Consider the following 25,254-nt stretch of genomic DNA (forward strand, 5'->3'; position numbering starts at 1 on the left):
TCTACCCTGCCATGGTCAGTCATTGACCATGAGCACCTAGGGCTGGGTGCGGCATCCTACATGATCTCTGGCACCTGCAGCACAGACCATTTTAATACCCCAAGGCAAGTCTCCAGGGAAGGGTTCAGATTTCAGTTATCACCCACAGCAGCTGGGGACATGCAAATCAAACCAAATCAGTTAATGGGAGCTCAGGGAATTAGAGTAGGACATGGTATTAGTCTGTTCTCACACTGCTGTAAAGAACTACCCGAGACTAGGTGATTTATAAGAAGAGGTTTAGGCTGGGCGCAGTGGCTCATGCCTATAATCCCAGCACTTTGGGAGGCCAAGGCGGGTGGATCACGAGGTCAAGAGATCGAGACCATCCTGCTCAACAAGGCGAAACCCCGTCTCTACTAAAAATACAAAAATTAGCTGTGCATGGTGGCGTACGCCTGTAGTCCCAGCTACTCGGGAGGCTGAGGCGGGAGAATTGCTTAAACCCAGGAGGCGGAGGCTGCGGTAAGCCCAGATTGCGCCATTGCACTCCAGCCTGGGTAACAAGAGCAAAACTCCGTCTCAAAAAAAAAAGAAAAGAGGTTGAATTGACTCATAGTTCTACATGGCTGGGGAGGCCTCAGGGAACTTACAGTCATGGCAGAAGGGGAAGTATGTCTTACATGGCAGAGAGAGAGAGAGAGAGAGAGAGAGAGAGAGAAAGGAACTGTCAAATACTTACCTAATCATCAGATCCCATGAGAACTCACTATCACGAGAACAGCATGAGGGAAACTGCCCCCATGATCCAATCACCTCCCATCAGGTCCCTCCCTTGACATGTGGGAATTATGGGGATTACAATTCAAGATGAGATTTTAGTGGGGACACAGAACCAAACCATATCAGATGCCAACAATATCTGCTACATTCTTCCTGCTGCATTTGAAGAATGTTAGCAAGTTCTCCCCTTTCCTGGTTTTCTGACATCAACCCTGTAGTTTTTACTGGAGACGATCATGGCCCATCCCAACCTAAGGAAGCATCTTACATCTTAGTAACAACCACACTGTAATAATGTTTTTGATTCTTAGGACCTTTGGCTCACCACAGCTTCCAAGAGAGAGTTGCAGACAATTATCTTAGTCACAATCTCATCGGTTGTGGCATTTGTCATTCCATTGACTGCAACCCTGTTGATTCCAGGACAACTCAAGTCTGCTCTCAGCGAATACGTGGCCAGGCTGGAGGGGGTGAAGTTACTCAGGAGCAACAAGAGGCTGGGCGCCATCAGGGCCCGGATGCTTGGGGCCACCAGGGCCACGGGGGATGTGCTGGTCTTCATGGATGCCCACTGTGAGTGCCACCCAGGATGGCTGGAGCCCCTCCTCAGCAGAATAGCTGGTGACAGGTAACTTATCCCCTGGGCTTGCAAAGCAAGACGTGGGACTGGGAGAAATGGTCTACAGCATCAACCACTCACAGAACAGCTCTCCCGTTAATTTGTGAGTCCCCATTAGACAGTGATCTATTCCTCTAGGTTTTCAGATGTTTAAGCCTTCTGAGAATAGGGAGTTAGAGCTGGACAGGGGGTTAGAGGTGTTCCAGTCCATCTACATCATTTTATAGATAAAGAAACTGAGGCCTGGAGAACAGCTTCTATAAGGCTGCAAATACTTAAAATTGTATTAAATTGTATGATAAGGTAAGTAACACCTTACCATGGCTATCACTGGCTTTGGTGAAAATTCGGCAATTTTAATCAAACTTGTAAAATAACCTGGGGAAAAAGTCTCTGAACAACACTAGGCCATAGATGACTCACCCATCAAAAGAAAACATTAGATTCTGTGATCACTAAGCAGCATTCTTTGTTTCCCCAACTTATACAAGGGGTCCCTAATTTTCTACCGAAGGCCAGCCCTTAGAAATATGAAATTGGAGAGGATTGCATTACATTACCCGGTAGACAAGCATTTTAACGTTTTTCTCAACCATTTCTCTGCTCTCCTTCCCCCTTCTGACTGTCAATCTCTTTCTCACTTCCTGGCTCAAGACAAACAGTTCCTAAATGTGTCTGGTCAACTGTTACCCTCAGTGTGAATAACCCAGCCAGGAAAACTGAAACCTGGTGGCTGGCTTACGTTGGACCACCTCAGGCCTACCCCTTGGAGCTCATGTAGGCGTGTAGCAGAGTAGAATCACAATCAATAATTGTTTGATGGTGCCCAGCCAGATAGGACCAATGCTAGAACGAAGCCTAGGACTTCTATCCTTTGCTCCTACCCATAGTAAATGTTTATTATCTCACTTGAAGTTAGGGATGATTAAATATAAGAAAAAATTCCTGGACCACATTGGAATGAATCCTGGAGACATAGGAGCTACCATCCTGCCAAATGGAGACAGTTTCAAGTGACAGAAAATAAATTATTAACAGTTTAGCATTCCATTTTAACAAAGAAGAACAATCGGAACTCTAGTGAGATCAAGACAGATTAATGTTGCCCAGTTTCATGAGATAAATTGCCTCTTGACTCACATAAGAAAAGAAGACATACATAAATTCAGCAGTAGGACCAGAACTAGGACACGAAAATGCACAAGCTGGCCGGGCGTGGTGGCTCATGCCTATAATCCCAGCACTTTGGGAGGCTGAGGCAGGCAGATCACCTGAGGTCAGGAGTTCGACACCAGCTTGCCCAACATGGTGAAACCTCGTCTCTACTAAAAATACAAAAATTAGCTGGGCTTGGTGGTATGTGTCTGTCATCTTAGCGACTTGGGAGGCTGAGGTAGAAGAATTGCTCAAACCTGGGAGGCAGAGGTTGCAGTGAGCTGAGATCGCACCACTGCACTCCAGCCTGGTGACAGAGCGAGACTCTGTCAAAGAAAAGAGAGAGAGAGAGAGAGAGAGAGAGAGAGAGAAAATGCACAAGCCCTCCAAAGCTACCATTCTTGATTCTGTTCCATGCAAGAACCATCTTGAAATCACGATGATATCTATCTTTGGGGTCATACTCTGAAGTTGATCTCAACCATTCGCCATGTAATTCCTGTCCTGGTATCACAGACAGGTGGCTCTCAGAGGGACCATGAAGAACATCTTGTCCTACCTCACGATTTCACTGTTGAGAATCCTGAGTTCCAGGAAAGCAAAAAAAGACCCCTCAGGGTCAAGCAGCCACTTGACAGCTGGGCTGTTTTCTATGCTTCCTTTATGTAGACATTTAGAAATGCATAAATTAATATTATTCAACCTTATGTATGTATAACCCTCACAGAGTTCTCTCATATACCTTCTTTAATGACCCATGTGAGATGCCTCGGGCAGGTATTTTGGCTTCTGTTTTATAGGGGAGAAACGGAGGCTCAGAAAGGTGACATGACACATAAGGCAGTGAATTTGTAGCTAAGTCAGGTTTTCCGACTCTGGGTCCCGTGCTCTTTTTATCGTGTATGTTTTCTTTTTAAGAGTTGGAGAAGCTGGTCAGGGAGAATCATTAGTCATCCCTAAACCCACATCTGGTTGTGAGACACATGTTACCCACTGCTGTGAGTCCCTTGTATCAGCTTCTCACATCGGGTCCCCATTTTACAGATCTAGGTGAAGGGACAAAGACATGGCAGTACCTCAGTGTCCTCAGCTAGAAAGAAAATGGGGCTCCCTGGGAATCCCAATTTCTTGTGTCCTTCCCTCTCCTCTTTTCCCTGTCTGCCCCTCTGCCTCTCTTACAATCTCTCTCTCTCTCTCTCTCTCTCTCTCTCACACACACACACACACACACTGGGCCTCTGATCCTGGTGTGTTACTGGCTTGCCTTCCTCTTTGGCTTCCGTCTCTTCTGCGTGACATGAACACGTTTTCATCATCACCACACCTCATTCATGGCTTCTCGTCCACTCTGTTTTCTCTGGGCCCAGTGTGCAGCTTGTAAGTCTTGGCAGGTGAGGATCTGGAAGAAAAGCTGCCTCTCTGGTATCTGGGTCCCACTCTCCCCACTCCACATGGCGATGCTCTGTGAGCTGCCGCTGAGACAGCAGCCCCATTCAGTGTGTGTCTTACCCCACCAGGGACGTCGCCACATGCCTCATGCAAAGCAAAGCTGCGGAAACCATTTGGTGCAGCTCCTCACACGGAGCGGAAAGGGGGCCCAGCTGTCTCCGAGGCTCGTGTCAGGAGACATTCTGTCACCAGATGAGGACACAGTGCCCAAAAGACAGGAAGGGTCTTTAAGAGCTCTTATAAAAAAGGTGGGGTGGGAGTGGCAAGTGAAGTCAATTAGCCATAAATTAGCTATTTCAAAGAGTCACAGCCTCCTCCACACCCTCACCAAGGAACTCAGAGCCTGCTGACCAACCTTTGTGCCCCGTCCGCACCTAGGTTCCTACTAGCCACGTGGCAACTTTATTTGAATTGGTAGAAATCCCTTCCTCATGACCATCCTCATGACTCCCATTCCTCAGAAAATGGGTCATAACATACTGATTTTATTGGAATAAAACATCTTAATGCCAACTGTCAGCAACTTGTCAAAATAAAAATACAAATTTATAGTAACGATGATATTAGAGGTGTTCTCTAGGGTTGTGCAGTGTACAACTCCTATAGCTGTTCATAGCAACCCTGCACAGAGTCTCCCTATGGGCAAGTGATTTTAGGGCAGCTCTGGGAGGTGCTGATTGATGTCCAGTTTCTACACAAAGTAAGGACGATCGGAATCAAGACCGGCTGTTGTATCCAGCTCCCAGCTGCCTTGTGCTGACTCTCAGCTCTCATACACAAGCCAAGCAGTGGAAGCCATACCCCTGGAAGGATGAAGGTCTCTAAGGGGAAAGGGACAATCTTGAAAGGGGCTGAAAGATGATATCATCTCAAGATGCTGGCCAAGTTATCTCTTACTTGAAGATGGATCTGGTCCCTATCTGCAAGACATCCATTCCTTCAGGCTCAGCCAGGGCTGCTGTGGGGAGAAGCAATGTGGGGCCGGAAGCAGAACACCTGCCCTTTGAGGGGTTAAATGATGGAAAACAGTGTAAGAACCCCCTGTTTGTGCATGTGTGTCTGTATGTGTGTGTAAGCATGTGAGAGTCTGAGTGTGGGGGAGAGAGAAGGGGGAGTGAGCGTGTGTGTGCGTGCGTGCATGTGTGTGCGTGTGTGCATGTGTGTGTGCGTGCATGCATGTGCGTGTGTGCATGTGTGTGTGCGTGCGTGCATGTATGTGCGTGCGTGCATGTGTGTGTGCCTGCATGTGTGTGTGCGTGCGTGCATGTGTGTGCGTGCGTGCATGTGTGTGCGTGCATGTGTGCGTGTGTGCGTCTATGTGTGCACTCATGCGTCAATGAGCAGCAGGTGGTCAGGATGCCTCCTGGCCCTCCAGAGGGAGCAGCCTTCTTTGGCTCAGATGCCCCGAGGAAACTCTCCAGCTGCCATTGTGCTTCATATCCCTCAACATGGCACGTCCTCATATCTGCCCCTGGAAGAGCCGGTGCCAGTCCTATGGTCACATCTGAGCAGCAAGTGCTCTGGAAAGGGAGAATTCAGAGCGTTCTGCTTCTGGTATAAGAGACTTACCACAAACACCAAGAATGCGCATGAACTTTCAAAATGGCTCATGCACCACGGACCTCTAGGAACATCCAGGCTCAGGAGAATTAATGAGGATTGAGATAAAGGAAGGCTTATTCTTTATTGTGGCAAAAGGTTATGGGAAGGCTGAAACTACAGTTAGCTCTTGAATATCTGGACAGCGATGTATTCGTTGATCTCACATATTTCAGTGAGCCACCCTTTGCTGGCAGCTTGACGCCTTCTGTTTGCCTTCTGAAACACAAGCACTTGATCTCCTGGAACTTAGGCTTAACATAGGATCAACCTGGCACCTGCCTGAGGGTTAGAACTCAATTCACAGGTGAGAGAATGATGAAGTAAGCAGACACTTCTAGCTCCTTCCAAGTCAAACGGGGTAGCCTTGCTATTTTGCTTGAATTCCCAGAACACCAGACACATCTGTAGGTACAAAAACACAAAGCTAAATGAAGACTGTGGGTTTTTTGTTTTAATTAATCACCCTTTTTGAGTCACTAGACTACAGTTACTAATTTAGCCCTGCTTAGGCAGCCAGCCTCTGTGGTCCATGGGAATAAAGACCAAAATAGAAAACACCCCTCACTTCATTCATTGGCATTTTATTCTTTATCTCTATCCAAAATATACTCAGAGAGGCTCATGATTAATCACTGTTATACGCAGTTAAAATAGAGGAAAAAGATTTCAGAAAGGAAAAGAGGCTATTGGGAATCAGGGGTAATACAGTTATTAGAAGTGAGTTTCACCTGTGACTCTGAGCTTCCAGAAAGACAAAAGAAAAAGAGAAATATAATGAATTTTAGAATTCTCATTTTCTAATAAAAAGTAATTGCTCCTTTGTTAAGAAGTACACAGCACAGGCCGGGTGCAGTGGGTCATACCTGTAATCCCAGAACTTTGGCAGGTCGAGGCTGGCGGATTGCTTTGAGCTTAGGAGTTTGAGACCAGCCTCAGCAACATGGAAAATCCTGTTTCTCAACACACACACACACACACACACACACACACACAGTAGCTGGGCATGGTGGCTCATGCCTATAATCCCAGCTACTCAGGGGGCTGAGGCTGAAGAATCACTTGGGCCTGGGAAACGGAGGTTGCAGTAAGCCCAGATTGCACCACTGCATTCCAGTCTGAGCGACAGAGTGAGAACTTAAAAAAAAAGAAAACGAAGAAGAAGAAGAAATACACAGCCCAGAGACCTAGGGAAAATTGGTTGTGGGAATGCTTGAATGCAAGGCCCTTTCTTGTCATGATTGCTGAAGATGGCGCACATTTCCTGGGTTTCCTCCTAATTCAGCCACACAATTTCTTGGCTGTTGATTCCAAAATTCCGCAAAATGCTTTGCCAATAGCCAAATTTATTCATCTGCCTGATTCATTACGCAGTAAGCGGAGACTCTGGAGGGAGCTCTAGGTGCCCTCATTTCCTCCCCAGTCTAGGTTCTCAGTTTTCTTAGGTCAATACAGGGTACCCCCCAAAATAGGGGGGACCCAGAGGAATTACGTTCCACTTGCCTTCCAGCAGAAATGTGAAAGCAGCAGGAAAAGCATAGTAAGATCCTTGTTCTAAATATAGACCCCACAACTCCTTACACCTATGTCAGTTACCTAAAGCCACAGATTAAAGCAGATACGAAATGGTGTGACCACCCTGGCTCTCTCCTAGACGATGGAACTGAGATGGAATTTGATGGTAGTGGAAGCACAATGTGGCTGGTATCTCTCCTCCCAGGAATCTCACTTCTCTTAGTGTGATAGCTTCCAGCCACCCTTAAGTTCAGTCCTGATCCATTGCATGGCACAGATTTGAGACATAATTATCATGACAGGCCAGGGGGAGAAAATGTGATTGAGATATTGGCTAGGTGGGCAGCAGCTCCTGGTGCACCTGAGTGATTACCTACTTAGTTTAAAAGTATATGACCCATGTCAGTTTCCCACATCATGCTGCAGTCATATCTCCAGGCTGTCCAGAACAATTGGGCTAAAAACCAATCACCAACTGCAGCAGGAAATAAGCAAGTAAACCAAGATTTAAGACTTTGTGTTGCTTATAGATACTACATGTTCATATACACACGTATTGACAGTCAGGTTACTTCTAGGGCTTGGAAACCTTGATTTCTCAAGCTATTCAAGTATTATGATACAAGGAGAAAGAAGAAATAGACCTGAGAGTAGGGGCCCATAAACTCTCTGACCTCGTGCACAATAGCTTTTACATGGACATATAAGATTTCACTCCGGAGTGGCCCATAGTTTTCCCAAGTCTCAAAGGGATCAAGGACCCCAAAAGAAGTTAAGAGCCACAGTCCTAGAGCACTGCAGCTGAGAAAGGCCTTTGTGAGAAGTAGTTCAACCTCCCATTCTACAAATGAGGAAACTGAGGCCCAGAGAGGTATAAGAGGTATCTCAAGATTACATCGTTCATTAGCAGCAGAGCTGAGCCTAGGACCCCTCTCTCTATCTCTCAGTGCTGTCAAGAAAGGTTTTTGAAGAAAGAAAAGTACTGGCATGCTCTTTAAAGTGATGGACCCCTATACCTTATGGAAAAACATTTTGTAGAACAGTGCTGTACAATATAAATAGAACACGAGCCACACATGTAATTTAAACATTTCTAATAGTCACATTACAATAAAAAAAAACAAAGTTAATTTTAATAATATATTTTAGTAAACCCAATATATCCAAAATATTATCATTTCAACATGTATTCAATGTAAAAATTATTGAGATTTTTGCATCCTTTTTTTCCATACTAAGTATTCTCGATCCAGGGTGTATGTTACATTTGCTCCACGTCTGATTTGGATAAACCCCATTTTAGGTATGGCTGTTGATGGCCGCCATATTGGGCAGCCCCTGTGCAGACTATGTTTTCAGCCCCAGCACGTGGATGCTTTGTGTCCCTTGTTTGATTCCACAATTCCTTGCAGGAGCCGGGTGGTATCTCCGGTGATAGATGTGATTGACTGGAAGACTTTCCAGTATTACCCCTCGAAGGAGCTGCAGCGTGGGGTGTTGGACTGGAAGCTGGATTTCTACTGGGAGCCTTTGCCGGAGCATGTGAGCGAGGCCCTCCAGTCCCCCACAAGCCCCATCAGGTGAGGCCCCATTTCACACCTGCTTTGCCTTTGCCTCCTCAGGATGGACTCTGCAGCCTGGCTGCCTGGGGTCTAATCCTGCCTCCACAGCGTCCTAGTAAATCACTTAATTTATGCCACAGTTCCCTTATCAGTAAATTGAGAGCAATCACAGTATTTACCTTAAAGGATTGTTGTGAGGACTGAATATGTGAAAAGCGCTTAGAGATGCCAACCACCCAGATGTGGATGTTGCCACCATTATATTGCTGTATTCATAAAGTTCTGCCAGGCTTCTCCAGGTAGCATCAGTTAATGCCCCACTGTGGCAACCTGAGATGGAATCTTGGCCCAGCTCTCTCACCAGGTACAGTGTGAATTCCTCAGGTCCTGTCTTAGCAAATAAGAGGAAATCAACCAAATGAATGCTAAGAACCATAGGTCTCAAATATATCCAGTTGTATGGGTCACTTCTCACATGTTTGGTTTTTGGATGACCCTTCTGTTTAAGTAGATATACTAAATATCTTATGCATAACAAACCACCTCAAACTTGGTGTGAACAACAGCCTTTTATTAAGCTCATGAATTCTGTGGGGCGTGAATTCGGAAAAGACGCAGGGGGATTGGTTTTCTGCCTCCATGGTTTCTGGGGTACATAAGGATTTAAAAAGTTTCTCAACACTATAAAAGTAATGAGAGGTGAATCCAGAATTAAAACTCAGACAGCCAGGCCCTGAGACCACTGGCTTCACTGCTATGCTATATGTTAAATGCAAGGCCATGGTTCATTATTCACAACTGCAAAATCCAAAAAGCTCTAAAAACCAAGCATTTGTTTAATAATTCATTAGGCAGCAGGCCAAGTGCAGTGACTCACTCCTGTAATTCTAGCACTTTGGGAGGCTGAGGTGGGCGGATCACTTGTGGCCAGGAGTTCGAGACCAACCTGGCCATCATAGTGAAACCCTATCTTTACTAAAAATACAAAAAAAATATAAAAATCTGAGTATGGTGGCACACTCCTGTAGTCCCAGCTACTTGGGAACCTGAGGCATGAGAATCACTGGAACCCAGGAGATGGAAGTTGCAGTGAACTGAGATGGCACCACTGCACTCTAGCCTGGGCAACAGAGCAAGATTCTGTCTCAAAAAAACACAAACAAAATCATTAGGCAGCAAAAGCTGCCCTGAACTGACATGGGTGTCTGCGTCGGCCTCATTTATCCCACTTACTGCTTACTGTGAAAACGTGTATGTTTCACCATAGAAATACTAGTATGTTTAACTACAGAGTGGCCCAGATCCCACTAGGACTGATGTGTTTCGCTTTTTAAAGTCCAAAGTATTCTGCATTAAAAAACACACTGGCCCCACAGGTGTCAGAAAAGGAATGCTGAACTTGTAACATCAAAATCCAGTGAGCACTTAAAGCGTGGCGTGCACAGAGCCACGCCTTTTACATGACTTGCCCTTTTCATTCCCTCAAAACACAATGACGAAGCACTATTTTATCCTCAATTGGAGGTGAGGAAGCTGAGCTCAAAGACATCTATCCCACCTAAGATCTTACAAATTGGGAGTGGCGGAGTTGGAAATTATACTCAATAATCATTACAATATCAGTTTTTAGTATTCTGGTATAATGTCGAATTTTTATAATCTAAAGGCCAGTAGCTTTGTTAATGTATTACCATTTTTTTTTTGTAATTAAGAAAAATCTAAACTCTTAGTCATTTAGACTTTGAAAAATACCAAGAATTTGGTTGCTTTAAAATTTCTTCCTTCTAGATGAAGAGACCCTTTTTCAAAAACCTTCTGACTACATCTTTCGCTGTTTAAAATCCCTCTGAGGGATATTATGATCTCCATTCCCTTATTAAGGGTTTCTAGCTTCCTGTGTTTATAAATCATATATTTTCCCCCCAGGGCAGTGGGGACTTACCCTTGCTTCCAGGGTCCCTGGTGGATTCATCACAGAACTGGGGAGAGGATGGATGGTTATTAGGAAAACAGAAGAGGGTGAGAAAGAGAAAGGAGGAAAGTGCCTGACCGTGTTGCTGTGTCAGGCCTGGCGCTGCCTCTCTTAGGGTACTTTGTTTTAACCAAGACCTTCTTCCCAAACATCTTTCCAGAGGGACTCAAGCCAGAGGGCAGAGGAGTCTCAGGTGTGGTCCCTGGGCCCTCTCTAGGAGCAGTACCTGAGGACAGAGTGTAAAAGGCCCAGGCAAGCTTAGCTCTCTTTTCATCAAATACTGGGATCTCTCACATCATGGCTCTGCTCCAGTCTTGCAATTAAAAACATTGCTTTCTACCTGAGCCCAAAGCCTGTTCTCTCGGCCCCTGGAGATCCTACCTAGGAAGCCCCCGCCCCCAGCCTTGCCTGCTGTCCTCTGGCTTCTGAACTGCAGTGTTCTGCCGTCTTCTGTGTCCAGGAGCCCTGTGGTGCCTGGAGAGGTGGTGGCCATCGACAGACATTACTTCCAAAACACTGGAGCGTATGACCCTCTCATGTCGCTGCGGGGTGGTGAAAACCTCGAACTGTCTTTCAAGGTATGTCCTGGACCAAGGGAGGACACAGGCGGGATCTCTGAAGTCGTATGTATGGTCACATCTCGGAGGCAGGCATTAGAAAGGTCACTGGGAAGGCATGAGGCTGTGGGAAAATTATAAAGTCATTCCCGTGTTGTGCGTGGAACCTCCCATTTCTCACAGTTTCCCATCTCTCTTGTGCTGAAGCTTGGTTTCACTCTCAGCGCCCTCATGAAATTGACCCTCAAAACCTGCTTCCAAGAATGGGGATACTCTCAGTTATTGTAACGCTGTGCAGAGATTCCAGAGGCTCCCATACATTCTCTATTCATAGCACTGTTAGTAATTTTTTCACAGCACCCATAGACCAAAACACATACCCAGAGTTCTGTGTATTGAGTAGTTTGGCCCAAGCACTTTAATACTTGTAGTAAGAACTTAGCACCTGTTGGGCACCACACAACTTCTTGAACTTTGGAATCGCCCTCACTTCCTGTTCCACATTGGTTTCTAGCATGATATTTGCTTTCTAATCACAGTACCCTCCAAAAACCCAACCCCCCAAAATATTCATCATCAAAAGTGCGGAGATCTAATGCTGAAAGTGTGGATCACTCAAGCTTCTATTTAAGTCCAACAGATGTCACCACGTTTCTCTCAAAAATTGAACACCAGACCCTAGGAATTTGCTGGGGCACCCTGGGACACCTTGGCACACAGTTTGGGAACTCCGGTTTTGATGTTTCCATTCAGATGTTGCTTATCTTAGGACCGTTTTCGCTTTAACCTTTATCCCCAAATGTGGAATGAAAGGCTTCCTGCCAAATGAACTCCAGCCATTTGGGAGTGGGAGAGCAGAGGGAACTTTCTTAAAACAGTAAAGACTATGTCTCAGGAAAGCTTGCTATGTCTCTACCACAAACAGCTTCTGGTGCCTTTGTAGGACACTTCATAAGCTTTTAAACATTCCCGGACAATTGGGGACCTCTTTTTCCCCAAAGTGTCCTTTGGGGAGTTGGGGTGTCTGTTAACATGCTACATCTCTCTAAGCGCTGGATCTGCATGTGTTTGAAGGGCAGCATATTCAGATAGTTGCATGGGAATGGTCCCCTTGTCCCCATTTCGGGACAACTGCCTCTATTCTCTCCACCTCGTCACTTCCAAATCGGAAAACTCTACTCCACCCTGAGGACCATAATCATCTTCACCATGTGTGCTCACGACTTCCTGTGCATTTTCCCAGTCCCTCATAGACAAGGCTCCTTATTTCCCACTGTTCTTAAAGGTGGAATGCCGAAGTGTTTATCTTCTCCTTTCATGGCAGGCCTGGCTCTGTGGTGGCTCCGTTGAAATCCTTCCCTGCTCTCGGGTGGGGCACATCTACCGAAATCAGGATGCCCACTCCCCACTCGACCAGGAGGCCACCCTGAGGAACAAGGTTCGCATTGCTGAGACCTGGTTGGGGTCATTCAAAGAAACCTTCTACAGACACAGCCCAGAGGCCTTCTCCTTGAGCAAGGTAAGGAGAGAGCCAGGTGGGGGTTTCTGTGTCCAGCACAGGGCCACCAGCAGGAGGTGGGCCAGGGAGGGCTCCCTCCTCTCCCTTGCCTGAAGGGGAAAACAGAAGATTCTGACTTGAGCTTCCCACAAGCTGCACTGTCTCAAGTGGCTTCTCCACCTGGTGAGGCTGTCCTTTGTCTCTCTGTCTTCTCCATGGGACATCACAGCTGGCCTTGGCTGAAGCTCCCTAACATCTATGGGATGACATCTATGGGATGTGATCCCTCACCTGGGGCCAGGGGAGGGGTTGACACAGAAAAGTGATGAGATAGGTCTCCAAGGCCAGGCCTCTGTTTGTTCTGAGCAAAGGGCTTAAGGCTATGAAATGGTCTATGACATGAAACAAATATGAAATATAAAAATAGAGCCCCAAAAAGCCATAGAAAAATAAAAATTTTCAACATTTAACTGAATGTCCATGAATAGCACATTATCAGTCAGTCAGCTGCTGCTCAGCCCAGTCCTTCCGGAGTGACCCATAAATGTTGTTGAATGTGGGAAGTGGATTCACATTAATGCTTGCCGTACTGAAAGTGGGGGCTCTGAAGACAAGATTCCCAGGACCCACAACAGCCCTGGAGCAGCTCCCTCAAGCCCCTCAGCAGCCTACACTTCTGGGGTGTGAGTTAGGTGTGAGTTAGGTGTGAGCTAGGTGTGAGTTCGGTGTGAGTTAGGTGTGAGCTAGGTGTGAGTTCGGTGTGAGCTAGGTGTGAGTTCAGTGTGAGCTAGGTGTGAGTTAGGTGTGAGCTAGGTGTGAGTTCAGTGTGAGCTAGGTGTGAGTTAGGTGTGTTAGGTGTGAGCTAGGTGTGAGTTCGGTGTGAGCTAGGTGTGAGTTTGTGTGCCGCAGATGAAGTCTAGGCCCTTTAAGTGGAAAGACATGCCTGAGTGCAGGGCCAGCCTGACAGAGAAGCCCCGCAGAGCAGCCCCAGCGCCTCCCCTTCTGCCCTGGTCCTCAGGGCTCTGCTTCCTCCCTATTCTACATCCAACCCCTTCCCTAAGTGGGAATAGCCTCTAGGGTCTGAGGTGTGTTGGGGCTCCTTGAATTTCAAGGTTCTTTGTTTCTTTAGCTGGAGAAAGTGTTAATAGCACTCAGAGTCCCTGGGCTCAACAGTAATTCCCAAGGTCTAGGCAGGCTAGAGTCTCTCTTGGACCCTGTCGATTAGTCACACTATTACATGGAGAGGCACTGGCTCCTTTCCTGGTACAGAAGAAATGCTACTGACAGCAGCCTCCTTCGTTCCTCCAGGAAGCCACTGGGATTGAAAGGAAAACTCTCACAAAGACCCAGCTCAGTGACTAGCTAGCATCTTTGTTCTTCTTTAGTCTCCTTCTCCGTCTCCCTCTGTGGGAAGTGGAAGCATGTGTCCAATTCTAGACACCAATCTAGAAGCTATATTGTCTGATGGTTAAGCCCATGGACTCCAAGAACAAGATGGTCTGGGTTTAAGTATTGCTTATATGATCTAGATAGTTACTTCAACACTCAGTGTTCCTGCTTCCTCTTTTGTTAAGCCTTCCTTCTGTTGTTAGGATGAACAAATATGTTAATAAATCCACAGCACTTGGAAGAGTGCCTGGCACTGAGTAAGCCCTGCTTGTGTGTTTACTATTCATGCCATCATTATCTTCATGGCTACTAATGGTCAACAAAGGTCAACCAAGCGCCTGCTCTGTGCCAGGCCCTGGGTGGGTCCTGCAGGGGACACAGAACCATACCCAAAGCTTATCAGGTTCCTGGTGGGGAAGGAGCTCCTCTGGAAGAGATAATGTTTGCAAAGGTGAGAGTGATTCATCCTAGACAGGCTCATGACAGACATCTTTTCAGGGGAGGTCACATCTGAAGAGTGGCTGAATGGGTTCAGCTCAGACATCCAGAGGAGGGGTTGGGGGAAGACTCTGGAGCAGCTGAGGGTCAGGCTAAAGAGTTTAGACTTTATTCAGTTGGCACTGGGGCGCAAGTGGCCTTCTACAGAGTTCTGTAGAGGTCCACAGAGCTTCTCCAGTTTTTTAATCTCTTGGGTTCCTTTTGGCCAAAGCATCTATTTTTCTCTCTTGGGATGTCAATTTAGTATTAGCTTTGCTTTCAGAGGCCATTTTCTTAACATTGGCACGGACTGCGTTTATAAAGAACTATTAAGGAAGTGTTAAATATTGCATAATTTTTGATGCACCAGACTAACTTTCCACCAGACAGGCTCATTAGGACACGGCATGTTGGCTGTGGCCAGCCTAATGCAACAGCATGCAAATTATTTACAGAACTCCAGCCTCCTTCCCACATTTGTTGGTGCAATTAGAAGTGCTGTGAATATATACAATATATATATAGTCTCTGGGGGCGGAGCCCAGGAATCTACATTTTAAACAAGCTCCATGGGCATTTGTCAGGCAGATGCTCAGGGAATCATACTTTGAGAAGTATCTAGAGAGAATTTCAGTACGGCAGACTTACCGCATCTCCAGCTGAGGACTAAAAGGGAGAGAAAGCAGAACCAAACCAAGCGTACTTCACACAGCCTGGTGAACCCTGTGTGTTATTGTCAGATTAGAGGATCAATCTAACGGAGTTCCATCAGTGGGAACTCTGACACAGCCAGCTTGCTTCCTCGCCTCATGCCAGGAAAGGGTTCTCTCTGTTTTTGTCTGTGTTCTTTCCAACCCACCCTTGTCACTGCTCTCTTCCCTAAAAGTATCCAAGATTTGGTACTAAACTTTCGGGTACGGTTCTTTGTATCATCAATAGAGCCAAAAACATTAATGTGTCCTAGCGTTAGGGATTTGCCTTGATCTTCATCCTAGGACAATTGTATCATAAAGGAGAATCTCAAAAAGAGGGGATAGTGTAGTCCAAAAGAATGATTCATTAACGGTACCCAGAGGTGAAGAAAGATAAACTTGCCTTGCCCCAACCCCTAGCCCATGATCTCCTAACCAACTTCATCTCAATTGCCTATGGGTCAGTTCCTGCCTCCATGAAGCCCATCGTAGTTTCTCCTTACACCAACCTAGGTGCAAAGCCCCACAATTTTGCCAGCTTCTGCAGAAAAGTCATTAAAGCAAAGATATCATAGTCTCTTTTTTGTTGTTGAGACGGAGTCTTGCTCTGTCGCCCAGACTGGAGTGCAGTGGTGTAATCTCAGCTTACTGCAGCCTCTGCCTCCTGGGTTCAAGCGATTCTCCTGTCTCAGCCTCCCAAGTAGCTGGGATTACGGCACACACCATCACGCATGGTTAATTTTTTGTATTTTTAGTAGAGATGGGGTTTCACCATGTTGGGCTGGTCTTGAACTCCTGACCTCAAGTGATCCACCCGCCTTGGCCTTCCAAAGTGCTGGAGGCATGAGCCACCACACCTGGCCTATGATAGCCTTTATAGCCTGGGGATTCGAGGGGTTGTGGGAAGAGGCTGGTATCACTTACAGTCTTACTGGTTCCACAACTCTCTTAGGGAAGATCTATGCTATTCTGTCCCTTCCAAACCTTCTTCTCCCAACACATGACCCTCCCCACTGCAGCCCTGGAGAACTGTGGTCTTGGCCTCTTCCTTCTGTCCTGATCCTTCAGCTTCTTCCCAGCCACCCCATCCCCAACCATGAGAATTCTGGGCAAGACAAGCTTTCATCCTCCTGCTGTGTCTTTCTCCTCCCCAGGCTGAGAAACCAGACTGCATGGAACGCTTGCAGCTGCAAAGGAGACTGGGTTGTCGGACATTCCACTGGTTTCTGGCTAACATCTACCCTGAGCTGTACCCATCTGAACCCAGGCCCAGATTCTCTGGAAAGGCAAGACATGACCCAGGGAAGATGAGGAGCGGGGAAGGGAGAGGGAAGCTTCCCAAGACAAGAAGTAGATGTTCAGCTGTTCCATGTCCCTGGCCAACCACTCACAGCTTAGCAGAGCCTCAGAGGCCTTGGGCCCATCCCCTGCCTTTATGACAGTCTGAGGACGGTAGCTGGGTTTTATCCCATAACCCACTCCAAAGCCCCTCCTTCAGGAGGCCTGTCCCTTAGAGTCAGTAGCTTCAGTTTGACCCACCCATTGTTGTGGCCTGAACAATGCACCTTGGGCTGTACTCCAGAGAATACAGGAAAGGAATGGTGTCTGACCAGGGTATCTTTACAGTGGGATTTGGAATTCACTTCTGTGTGGGTGTCCACTTTCAGCTCCACAACACTGGACTTGGGTTCTGTGCAGACTGCCAGGCAGAAGGGGACATCCTGGGCTGTCCCATGATGTTGGCTCCTTGCAATGACAGTCGGCAGCAACAGGTGGGTAGTCAGATTTCTCAGGATGGATGATAGCTCAAGAAGACTTGCAAGTGGGTGATGTTTTTCTGGGATGCTCTGTAATTCCCTTTGAGGTGTCTTCTTTCTGTGGTCCCATGTCCCTTGACTGCCATGGTCCCCCACTGTAATGACCCATCACAGCTTTGCTCACCTCACCTCCATCTGTAAGCACAGACACGGGCCTTCGTCAGAAAATAAAAGCATCTTAGTTGAAGGGAAATGGAGAGGCTGTTTGGCCAAACTTTTCATTTGACAGATGAGAAAACTGAGACTTAGAGTCACGAGCCCAGGGGTTGCAAACTCAGAAGCATCCGGGGTTCAGGCAGGTTTCAATTGTCCGAGGACTGAGGAAGAAGGTAATCAAATCAGGATCTAGATGCAACAGGGTCATTCCAGCCTCCAGCACCATTTGGTCATTAGGAAGGCCTCCTTATATCTTAGGAGTAATTCTTCTCTTCAAAATTTCCGTCATAGAAAAACTGCCCAAGTGGTAGAAATCTTCCACTGATGCTAGCTGAGGGCAGGTAGGTCCACTTCTTTTCACAACTAGATGACAACCTAGAAAACCTAGCCTGTTTCAGGTTGTGATGGGGATTGTTCAGTTATCACATCCCAAAGGCCCCTAATAAAAACAAACATCAAAGTATAATTTCCTGGAGATATTCACTGGAAGAATCAAAGATCCTGGGGGCAAAAGACAGCATCTCTCTGAGGGTCTGTGGTGTGGGGCTGGATGACGCTGGGCTTGGCAGTGCAGGCCCTGGGGTCCTGGGGACAGGCTCTGGGCTTATAGGACATGTGGGAGGGTGATGCTCAGGATCCATCTGGCCTCCTCTGGCTCTGCCCTTTGCCAGTCTCCTAGGACATACCGATAGGCATTCACACCTGGCACAAGGGAGGCAGACATAAACATCAAGTGCTGGGTGAGGAAGCCACATGGTAGGGTGAAAACTGATCAAGCTTTGCAGTCAGACATAGCTCGGTGTGAATCTGAGCTCCTTTGTTTTCTAGCTGTGTGATCTTGGCGGGCTTTAAATCTTGGTTTCCTCGTCTGCAATTAAGAATAATGTAGCCTTTACAGAGATTATTCCGAGTTTGAAAAAGAAGAATTAAAAAATAAAGAAACAAAACAACAATACAGCTTCCTTCATGCAAAATGAATATTAGCTTTTTTGTTCCTTTCTTTTTTAATAGTAAGAACTTTAGGATCCTGCAATATTGTAAATTAGGTAAGTTGAAAGCCCTTCCCCATAAACACCTAGATAAGATATGCTGGATAAAAAAATATAACACACCCTTTTTCATGAATAAATGAGTTTATCCTAAGGGTCGGATAACAAGAGGTAACTGAAAGTAGAGGAATCGGGCATGGGCAAAGCTGCCCTACCATGTGTGAGGGGATAGTTACTGTCAACCCCAGGAATCTACGGGTGTTGGCTCCATGCAAGGATAGGTGACGAGAACCCGGCTTCAGCCCATGAGAGATGAGAAGTCGGAAATGAAACTCCCATAGCAAGCCAGCTTTGACCTTCAAAGGGTAACCTGTCCTTGAAAAGTTTGACTAGAAATACCCACCCCCTGCCATTGGAAAATGGCAAGAAGCTTGTTCCTACAGGGGCTTTGGGTAGGAAACAAATTACTCTCCCCTGAGAATTTTTAACCATAAGCGTGCATCTAATATGGGCTTAGGTTCACATGTGTGCTAATTGTGTAGTTCGGGAATCCTCAAGCAGGACAGGCTATCTAATTGCAGGGCCCAGTGCAAGGTGACAGTGTAGTCTTGAATTTGACAATTATTAAGAATTTCAAGACAGCGACAGCAGAACATTAAACCAAGTTTATTAAACCAAGAGTCCAAGAGTATTAAACCCGTCTAAGCATGAGGCCCCATGTGACCACACAGGTCACATACCCATGAAGCTGATCCTATCTGTAAGCCACAAAATTAACATAAATATGAGTTCAGGCTGCATTGACAGAAACAAACAGAAAATAGTCCCGCAAGGACACGGCTTCCAATTAATCCTCACAGGCCCTCACAGATAAAGCCCCTCTCAGAGGTTGCACAATGCAACACTGCAAAACGCTGGAGGAAACAATACCCATGAGCAAGGGCCAGCCAATACAACAAACGGCAGGAAACTTAGTTCCAGGAGCGGGCCAGGGCTCTCCAGAAAGACGCCTGGGCTTCCTCATCTGTGCTCTCAACAGTATACCAACAAAACACAGAGCACTTTTTATGGCCTCGCCTATGATACAGTACATAGAATAACAGAGGAGCATGACAGAATATGTAAATATAAATGTGAGAACAGCCGGAATGTGGGGACTTCAGAGGCCAGGACTAGTCTAGCAGCATGTTTTTGGACGTCACCATGAGATACGGTCTTGCTGACCTCAACAGAATCTGAAGATTGCCCCTAGACCTCAGCTCTGTTGTGGATCCTTCTCTACTCAACAGCGTTGGAGAGATCTCTTTCTAGCTGCGCTAACAACCATTGCTTCTGTCAGTACCTGCAGCACACCAGCAGGAAGGAGATCCACTTTGGCAGCCCACAGCACCTGTGCTTCGCTGTCAGGCAGGAGCAGGTAATTCTTCAGAACTGCACGGAGGAAGGCCTGACCATCCACCAGCAGCACTGGGACTTCCAGGAGGTGAGTAATCTGTTCAGGAAGAGCCTGGTGGTGCTGCTGGTCGGAAGGAACTGCTGGTTGGCACTGCATCCTGGCCTCTTCCAAGAGGTCAGGTGTTACAGACCTCTGCCTCTGCTTTTGAACTTAGTGGATGGGCAGTAAGTCCTCAGGGGGAGGAAAAGGCAACCAACCCAGCAGAAAAGTTGGGCCATTGGCATCTTCAAATGTAACGATTTGTGAGCTACATGTCTCTGTGTAGCTCTGACACTGGTCATTGCAGAGAGAGGGATCCACCTCTTTTTGAAGTTCATTAGCTCAGTTCACAGGTGGGATGGTGAGGCATGTTACAGAAGCGTTCAGCCACCTTGGGGGTGTGGTTTAGGAGCAATTCAAAGTTCCTCCCCCCATCAAGAAACTTCAGATGTAGATGTAGATGTAAATATATAGATATATAGATATCACTTTCTTCCTTTTAATGCAAATTCCACTGTCAGCATTTAATCATTTTAGTAAAATTTTGACCCCTATTACCCTGGCGGAAAGAAACTATAGATCCTTTCTAGAAGTTAGGGAGGAAATAGAAACAATGTCAGTGCTTAGGGAGAGGGAACAGGTCCCATATACAGAACCGGGATGGGTAGATGACACTATCAACACTGTGTCCACACACAGCTTTTTCTCCACTTCAAATTCTTCCTGAAATGAGCTGGGGTATTAACATACAAACAAATAAATACACATATTTTAAAAGAGTCTTTTCTTCAGCTTCCACCTGGGAATAAAAAGGATAAAATGACTAAGCGGAATCCTTTGCATTGGTACTCTTAAAGCAGGCTGTGAAAGAAGAAAATCATCCAACAGAAAACTGAAGCTAAGCTCACAATAAGCACTTGAGAACAAAACACTTGGGGCTTTGGTGATCAGCTGAAGACAGGACTCAAGGGACCCACACGTGCTCAAAGAAGTCTTTTTTTTTTTGAGACAGAGTGTCACTCTGTTAGCCAGGCTGGAGTGCTGTGGTGCAATCTCAGCTCACTGCAACCTCCGCCTCCTGGGTTCAAGCAATTCTTATGCCTCAGCCTCCTGAGTAGCTGGGATTGCAGGTGTGAGCCACTGTGCCTGGCTAATTTTTGTATTTTTTGTAGAGACAGGGTTTTACCATGTTGGCCACATTGGTCTTGAACTCCTGAGCTCAGGTGACCCACCTGCCTCGGCCTCCCAAAGTGCTGGGATTGCAGGCGTGAGCCACGGTGCCTGGTCTCAAAGAAGTCTTATAAGCCAAGTTAAGGTCCTTTGTATATTATCTTAAAGGATTTTTCTAAGCAAGTCCTATTAATAAGACATGCTTTAGAAACAGCATTTAAAAATAATAAGTAAAAGATTGGGGGGTAAGATACACCCAGCTTATTTCAGGCATTAATAAATAATACTTTTAAAAGTTACTATCATTCAGCCAGAAAAAGGAATGAGGTACTATTCATGGTGGCACTGTTTACAAGAGCCAAGAAGTAAAAGCAACGCAGATGTCCATCATAGATGAAGAGATAACAAGATGTGGTATTATAGACATATTATTCAGCCTGAAAAAGGAAGAAAATCCCATCACCTGCTACAACATGGGCATATCTTGAGGACATTAAGCTGGTGAAATAAGCCAGTCACAAAAGGACAAACACTGTATAATTCCACTAATATGAGATATCTAAAATAGTCAAATTAATAGAAACAGAAACTAAAATACTGGTTACTAGGGGCAGGCAGGGGAGGAGAAAGAGGGAATTTGTTTATTAATGAGTGTAGAGTTTCAGTTTTACAAGATGAAAAAGTCTGGGTATCTGTTTCATAACAATGTAAATATATTTAACACTAGATTAACATTCTTTTTTTTTTTTTTAATGGAGTTTTGCTCTTGTTGCCCAGGCTGGAGTTCATTGGTACAATCTTGGCTCACTGCAACCTCTGCCTCCTGGGTTCAAGCGATTCCCCTGCCTTAGCCTCCTGAGTAGCTGAGATTAGAGGCACCGGCCATTATGCCCAGCTAATTTTGTATTTTTAGTAGAGATGGGATTTCACCATGTTGGCCAGTCTGGTCTGGAACTCCTGATCTCAGGTGAGCCACCTGCCTTGGCCTCCCAAAGTGCTGGGATTACAAGTGTGAGCCACCTTACCAGGCCTATTAGGTCATTCTTGGATTGCTATAAAGAAATACTTGAAACTGGGTAATTTATATGCAAAGAGGTTTAATTGGCTCGGCTCATGGTTCTACAGACTGTACAGGAAGCATAGTGGCTTCTGCTTCTGGGGAGGTCTCAGAGCGCTTTTACTCACGGCAGAAGATGAAGTGGGAGCAGGCATATCACACGGTAAAAGCAGGAACAAGAGGAAGAGAGTGGGGGAGGGGGTGCCGCATGCTTTTAAATGACCAGATCCTAAGAACTCACCATCACAAAGCACCAAGCCGTGAGGAATCTGTCCCCATGATCAAACATCCCCCACCAGCCCTACCCCCAGCACTGGTGATTACAATCCAACGGGAGATTTAGGTGGGGACTAAAATCCAAACTGTATCAACTACTGAACTTTATACTTAAAAATGCCTAAGATGGTAAAAGTTTTGACATGTGTTTTTATCACAATTTTTTTTTTTAAATCTGGGTGTAGTGGCTCATGCTTGTAATCCCAACACTTTGGGAGGCGGAGGTGGGTAGATCACGAGGTTAGGAGTTCGAGACCAGCCTGGCCAATATGGTGAAACACCATGTCTACTAAAAATACAAAAACTAGCCAGGCATGGTGGCATGCACCTGTAGTCCCAGCTACTCGGGAGGGTGAGGCAGGAGAATCACTTGAACCTGGGAGGTGAAGGTTGTAGTGAGTAGAGATCTATTGCCCACTGCACTCCAACCTGGGCAACAGAGCAAGACTTTGTCTCAAAAAAATAAAAAATAAAAATAAATAGAGAAAGAAAGAAAAAGAAATGTGTGTGGTACAATGTGGATGAACCTTAAAAATATTACACATAGTGCCCAACACTTTGGGAGGCAGATATGGGTGGATCACTTGAGGTCAGGAGTTTGAGACCAGTCTGGCCAACATGGTGAAAACCCATCTCTACTAAAAATACAAAAAAGTGGGCGTGGTGGCATGTTCCTGTAATCCCAGCTACTCGGGAGGCTGAGGCAGGAGAATCACTTGAACCGGGGAGATGGAGGTTGCTGTGAGCTGAGATTGTGCCACTGCACTCCAGCCCGGGAGACAGAGCAAAACCCTGTCTTGGGGGAAAAAATTACACAAAGTGAAAGAAGCCAATTACAAAAGGCCACATTTACATAGTTTCATTTATATGAAATGTCCAAAATAGGAAAATCCATAAATACAGAAAGTAGAGTAGTGATTAGTCACTGGGAGGATGGAGGAATGGGAGTGACTGCTGATGGGTGGAGGGTTTCCTTTTACAGTGATGCAGATATTCTGCAATTAGATAGCAAAGATTGCACAGCTTTGTGAATACTTGTGTACTTTAAAGGGGTAATATTATGATCTCTATATTAGTCTGTTCTCATACTGCTATAAAGATATACCTGAGACTGAGTAATTTATGAAGAAAAGAGGTTTAATTGACTCACAGTTCTGCAAGCTGTACAGGAAGCATGGCTGGGTAGGCCTCAGGAAACTTACAATCATGGCAGAAGGGGAAGAGGAAGAAAGCCCCATTTTCACATGGCGGAGCAGGGGAGAGAGAATGAAGGAGGAGGTGCTACACACTTTCAAACAACCAGATCTTGTGAGAACTCTATGATAAGAACAGCCAGGGGGATGTCTGCCTTCATGATTCAATCACCTCCCGCCAGGCCCCTCCTCCAACGCTGGGAATTACAATTCAACATGAGATTTGGGTAGAGACACAGAGCCAAACCATACCAATCTCAAAAATTAATAAATGAATGATGAATAAATAAATAGGCATTTTCAGAATTGCTGGTTAAGGTTATTTAACTTTTCATAAAGAAATTAAATTTTTCTTGAAAAGGAGAAGATTGGATTCAATGTTAAATCTGGTGATTTTGAGCAGGGAATAGCCATAGCCTTCTGAACATGACCGGTTTAGGTCTTCAATATATCCTAGATGTCTTGCTCACTACTACAGCCTGGTAACAACCATGCCCAATTGCAGGATTAACAGGAGGTAAAGTGAATTAAATAGTTTAGAAAGCAGATTTACAAGTACAGTGATAACAATGAATGTCACAAATGCAGTGTAAAGACCCAACGTGCTCTGGGAATTATACTAACCAGAACTTTCTAAGAAATGGCACAACTACACAACTACAATAAAGATAATTGAATTAGTTACCCCTAAGATTTTGAGTGACATCCAAATTTTAGGACTACCTAAATCATATTTTATGTTAATCAAAATATCACAATTCCTTTCCAGGCCAGTTCACACTACCTGTTATTCTCTTAATGATTAGCGCAAATCTTAAAAATATTCTCTTTATTGACTGATTGTGGGGGATTGGCTTTCTTTTCTTTTTTCTTTTGTCTTTTTAGAATGGGATGATTGTCCACATTCTTTCTGGGAAATGCATGGAAGCTGTGGTGCAAGAAAACAATAAAGACTTGTACTTGCGTCAGTGTGATGGGAAAGCCCGCCAGCAGTGGCGATTTGACCAAGTCTATGCTGTGGATGAACGATGAATGTCAATGTCAGAGGGAATAGAGAATTTTGGCCATCACAGTTCATCTCCAAGTGAACTTAAAGAGCTTATGTATTTCATGAAGCTGGCCCTTTTGTGTTTGTGCTCCTGGTATTAGGAGAGAAAAAAGCTCCATGAAAGAATATAGGAAGTTTCTCCTTTTCACACTTTATTTCATTGACTGCTGGCTGCTTTTTTTTTTTTTTAAAGGATCCATTTTATCATTGTCTTCATCACTGGGAAATGATTATTACATAGTATAAAAGATTGGTTGTTTTTCTCCACTGAGCACTTAACAATTGCTTTCTCTCTGGCCTGGACATTCTCTGGCAGCACCTCCAGGATATATAAATCCAATGGATCAATTTATTTGTCTTCAAATGGCCTTAACTTGGTTTGTCTGTTTGGCCAACCATGAAAATTAAGGAGTGACGTGGATATAATGGCCTGACATTCCAAAAGCTCTGCATTGGGTTTATGAGCACAAATGTTGTGTGCATTTGTTGAGCCATATCTCAGAAGAAGAAAGGAAGCTGCAGAGCGGAAGTTTACGTTTGGAGAGAAGATGCAGGAGCACTTTGGCCCAATTCTCCAGCTCAACCCAGCAGCTGAAAAGAGTCAGAGACCTTGGAAAAGACATTTTCATGTTAATGAGAATTTCCCCCACTATGGAGAATTTCCTTCCTAATGAGAATCTACCTCCATTCGCCCTTCTGTGTCTCTCCTCTAGCTTGGTTAACGATGACCGGATTCCCTTGGAATCGTTTTCTCTTTAGTCGTTGGTGTCGGGAGTATCAGCACAAACTGAGCATTCCCATTAATGAACGTGTTCACAGCTGAGAAACTCTCCTGCTGGGCGTGGTGGCTCATGCCTGTAATTCCAG

At 45.6% G+C, this 25,254-nt stretch overlaps 1 protein-coding gene across 2 annotated transcripts in view; it reads left to right on the top strand.

Moving 5' to 3' along the window:
* The window catches only part of GALNT15 (polypeptide N-acetylgalactosaminyltransferase 15), a 44,854-nt gene extending 19,777 nt beyond the window's left edge, over positions 1-25,077 (top strand). The window contains exons 3-10 of one of the 2 annotated variants that reach the window (XM_017522499.2): positions 1,186-1,390; positions 8,512-8,679; positions 11,094-11,211; positions 12,515-12,709; positions 16,401-16,532; positions 16,914-17,018; positions 19,557-19,691; positions 24,225-25,077. In XM_017522499.2, the coding sequence (XP_017377988.1) occupies positions 1,186-1,390; positions 8,512-8,679; positions 11,094-11,211; positions 12,515-12,709; positions 16,401-16,532; positions 16,914-17,018; positions 19,557-19,691; positions 24,225-24,371 (1,205 nt within the window). In that variant the 3' untranslated portion in view covers positions 24,372-25,077. Of the gene's footprint in view, positions 1-1,185; positions 1,391-8,511; positions 8,680-11,093; positions 11,212-12,514; positions 12,710-16,400; positions 16,533-16,913; positions 17,019-19,547; positions 19,692-24,224 lie in introns of both variants that reach the window. The other variant, XM_017522497.2, reaches the window with a different exon arrangement.
* Positions 25,078-25,254: the final 177 nt, after the last annotated feature.

This window comes from Cebus imitator, unplaced genomic scaffold (genome assembly GCF_001604975.1).
Source record: "Cebus imitator isolate Cc_AM_T3 unplaced genomic scaffold, Cebus_imitator-1.0 Scaffold24, whole genome shotgun sequence".
Classification (NCBI taxonomy): Eukaryota; Metazoa; Chordata; class Mammalia; order Primates; family Cebidae; genus Cebus; species Cebus imitator.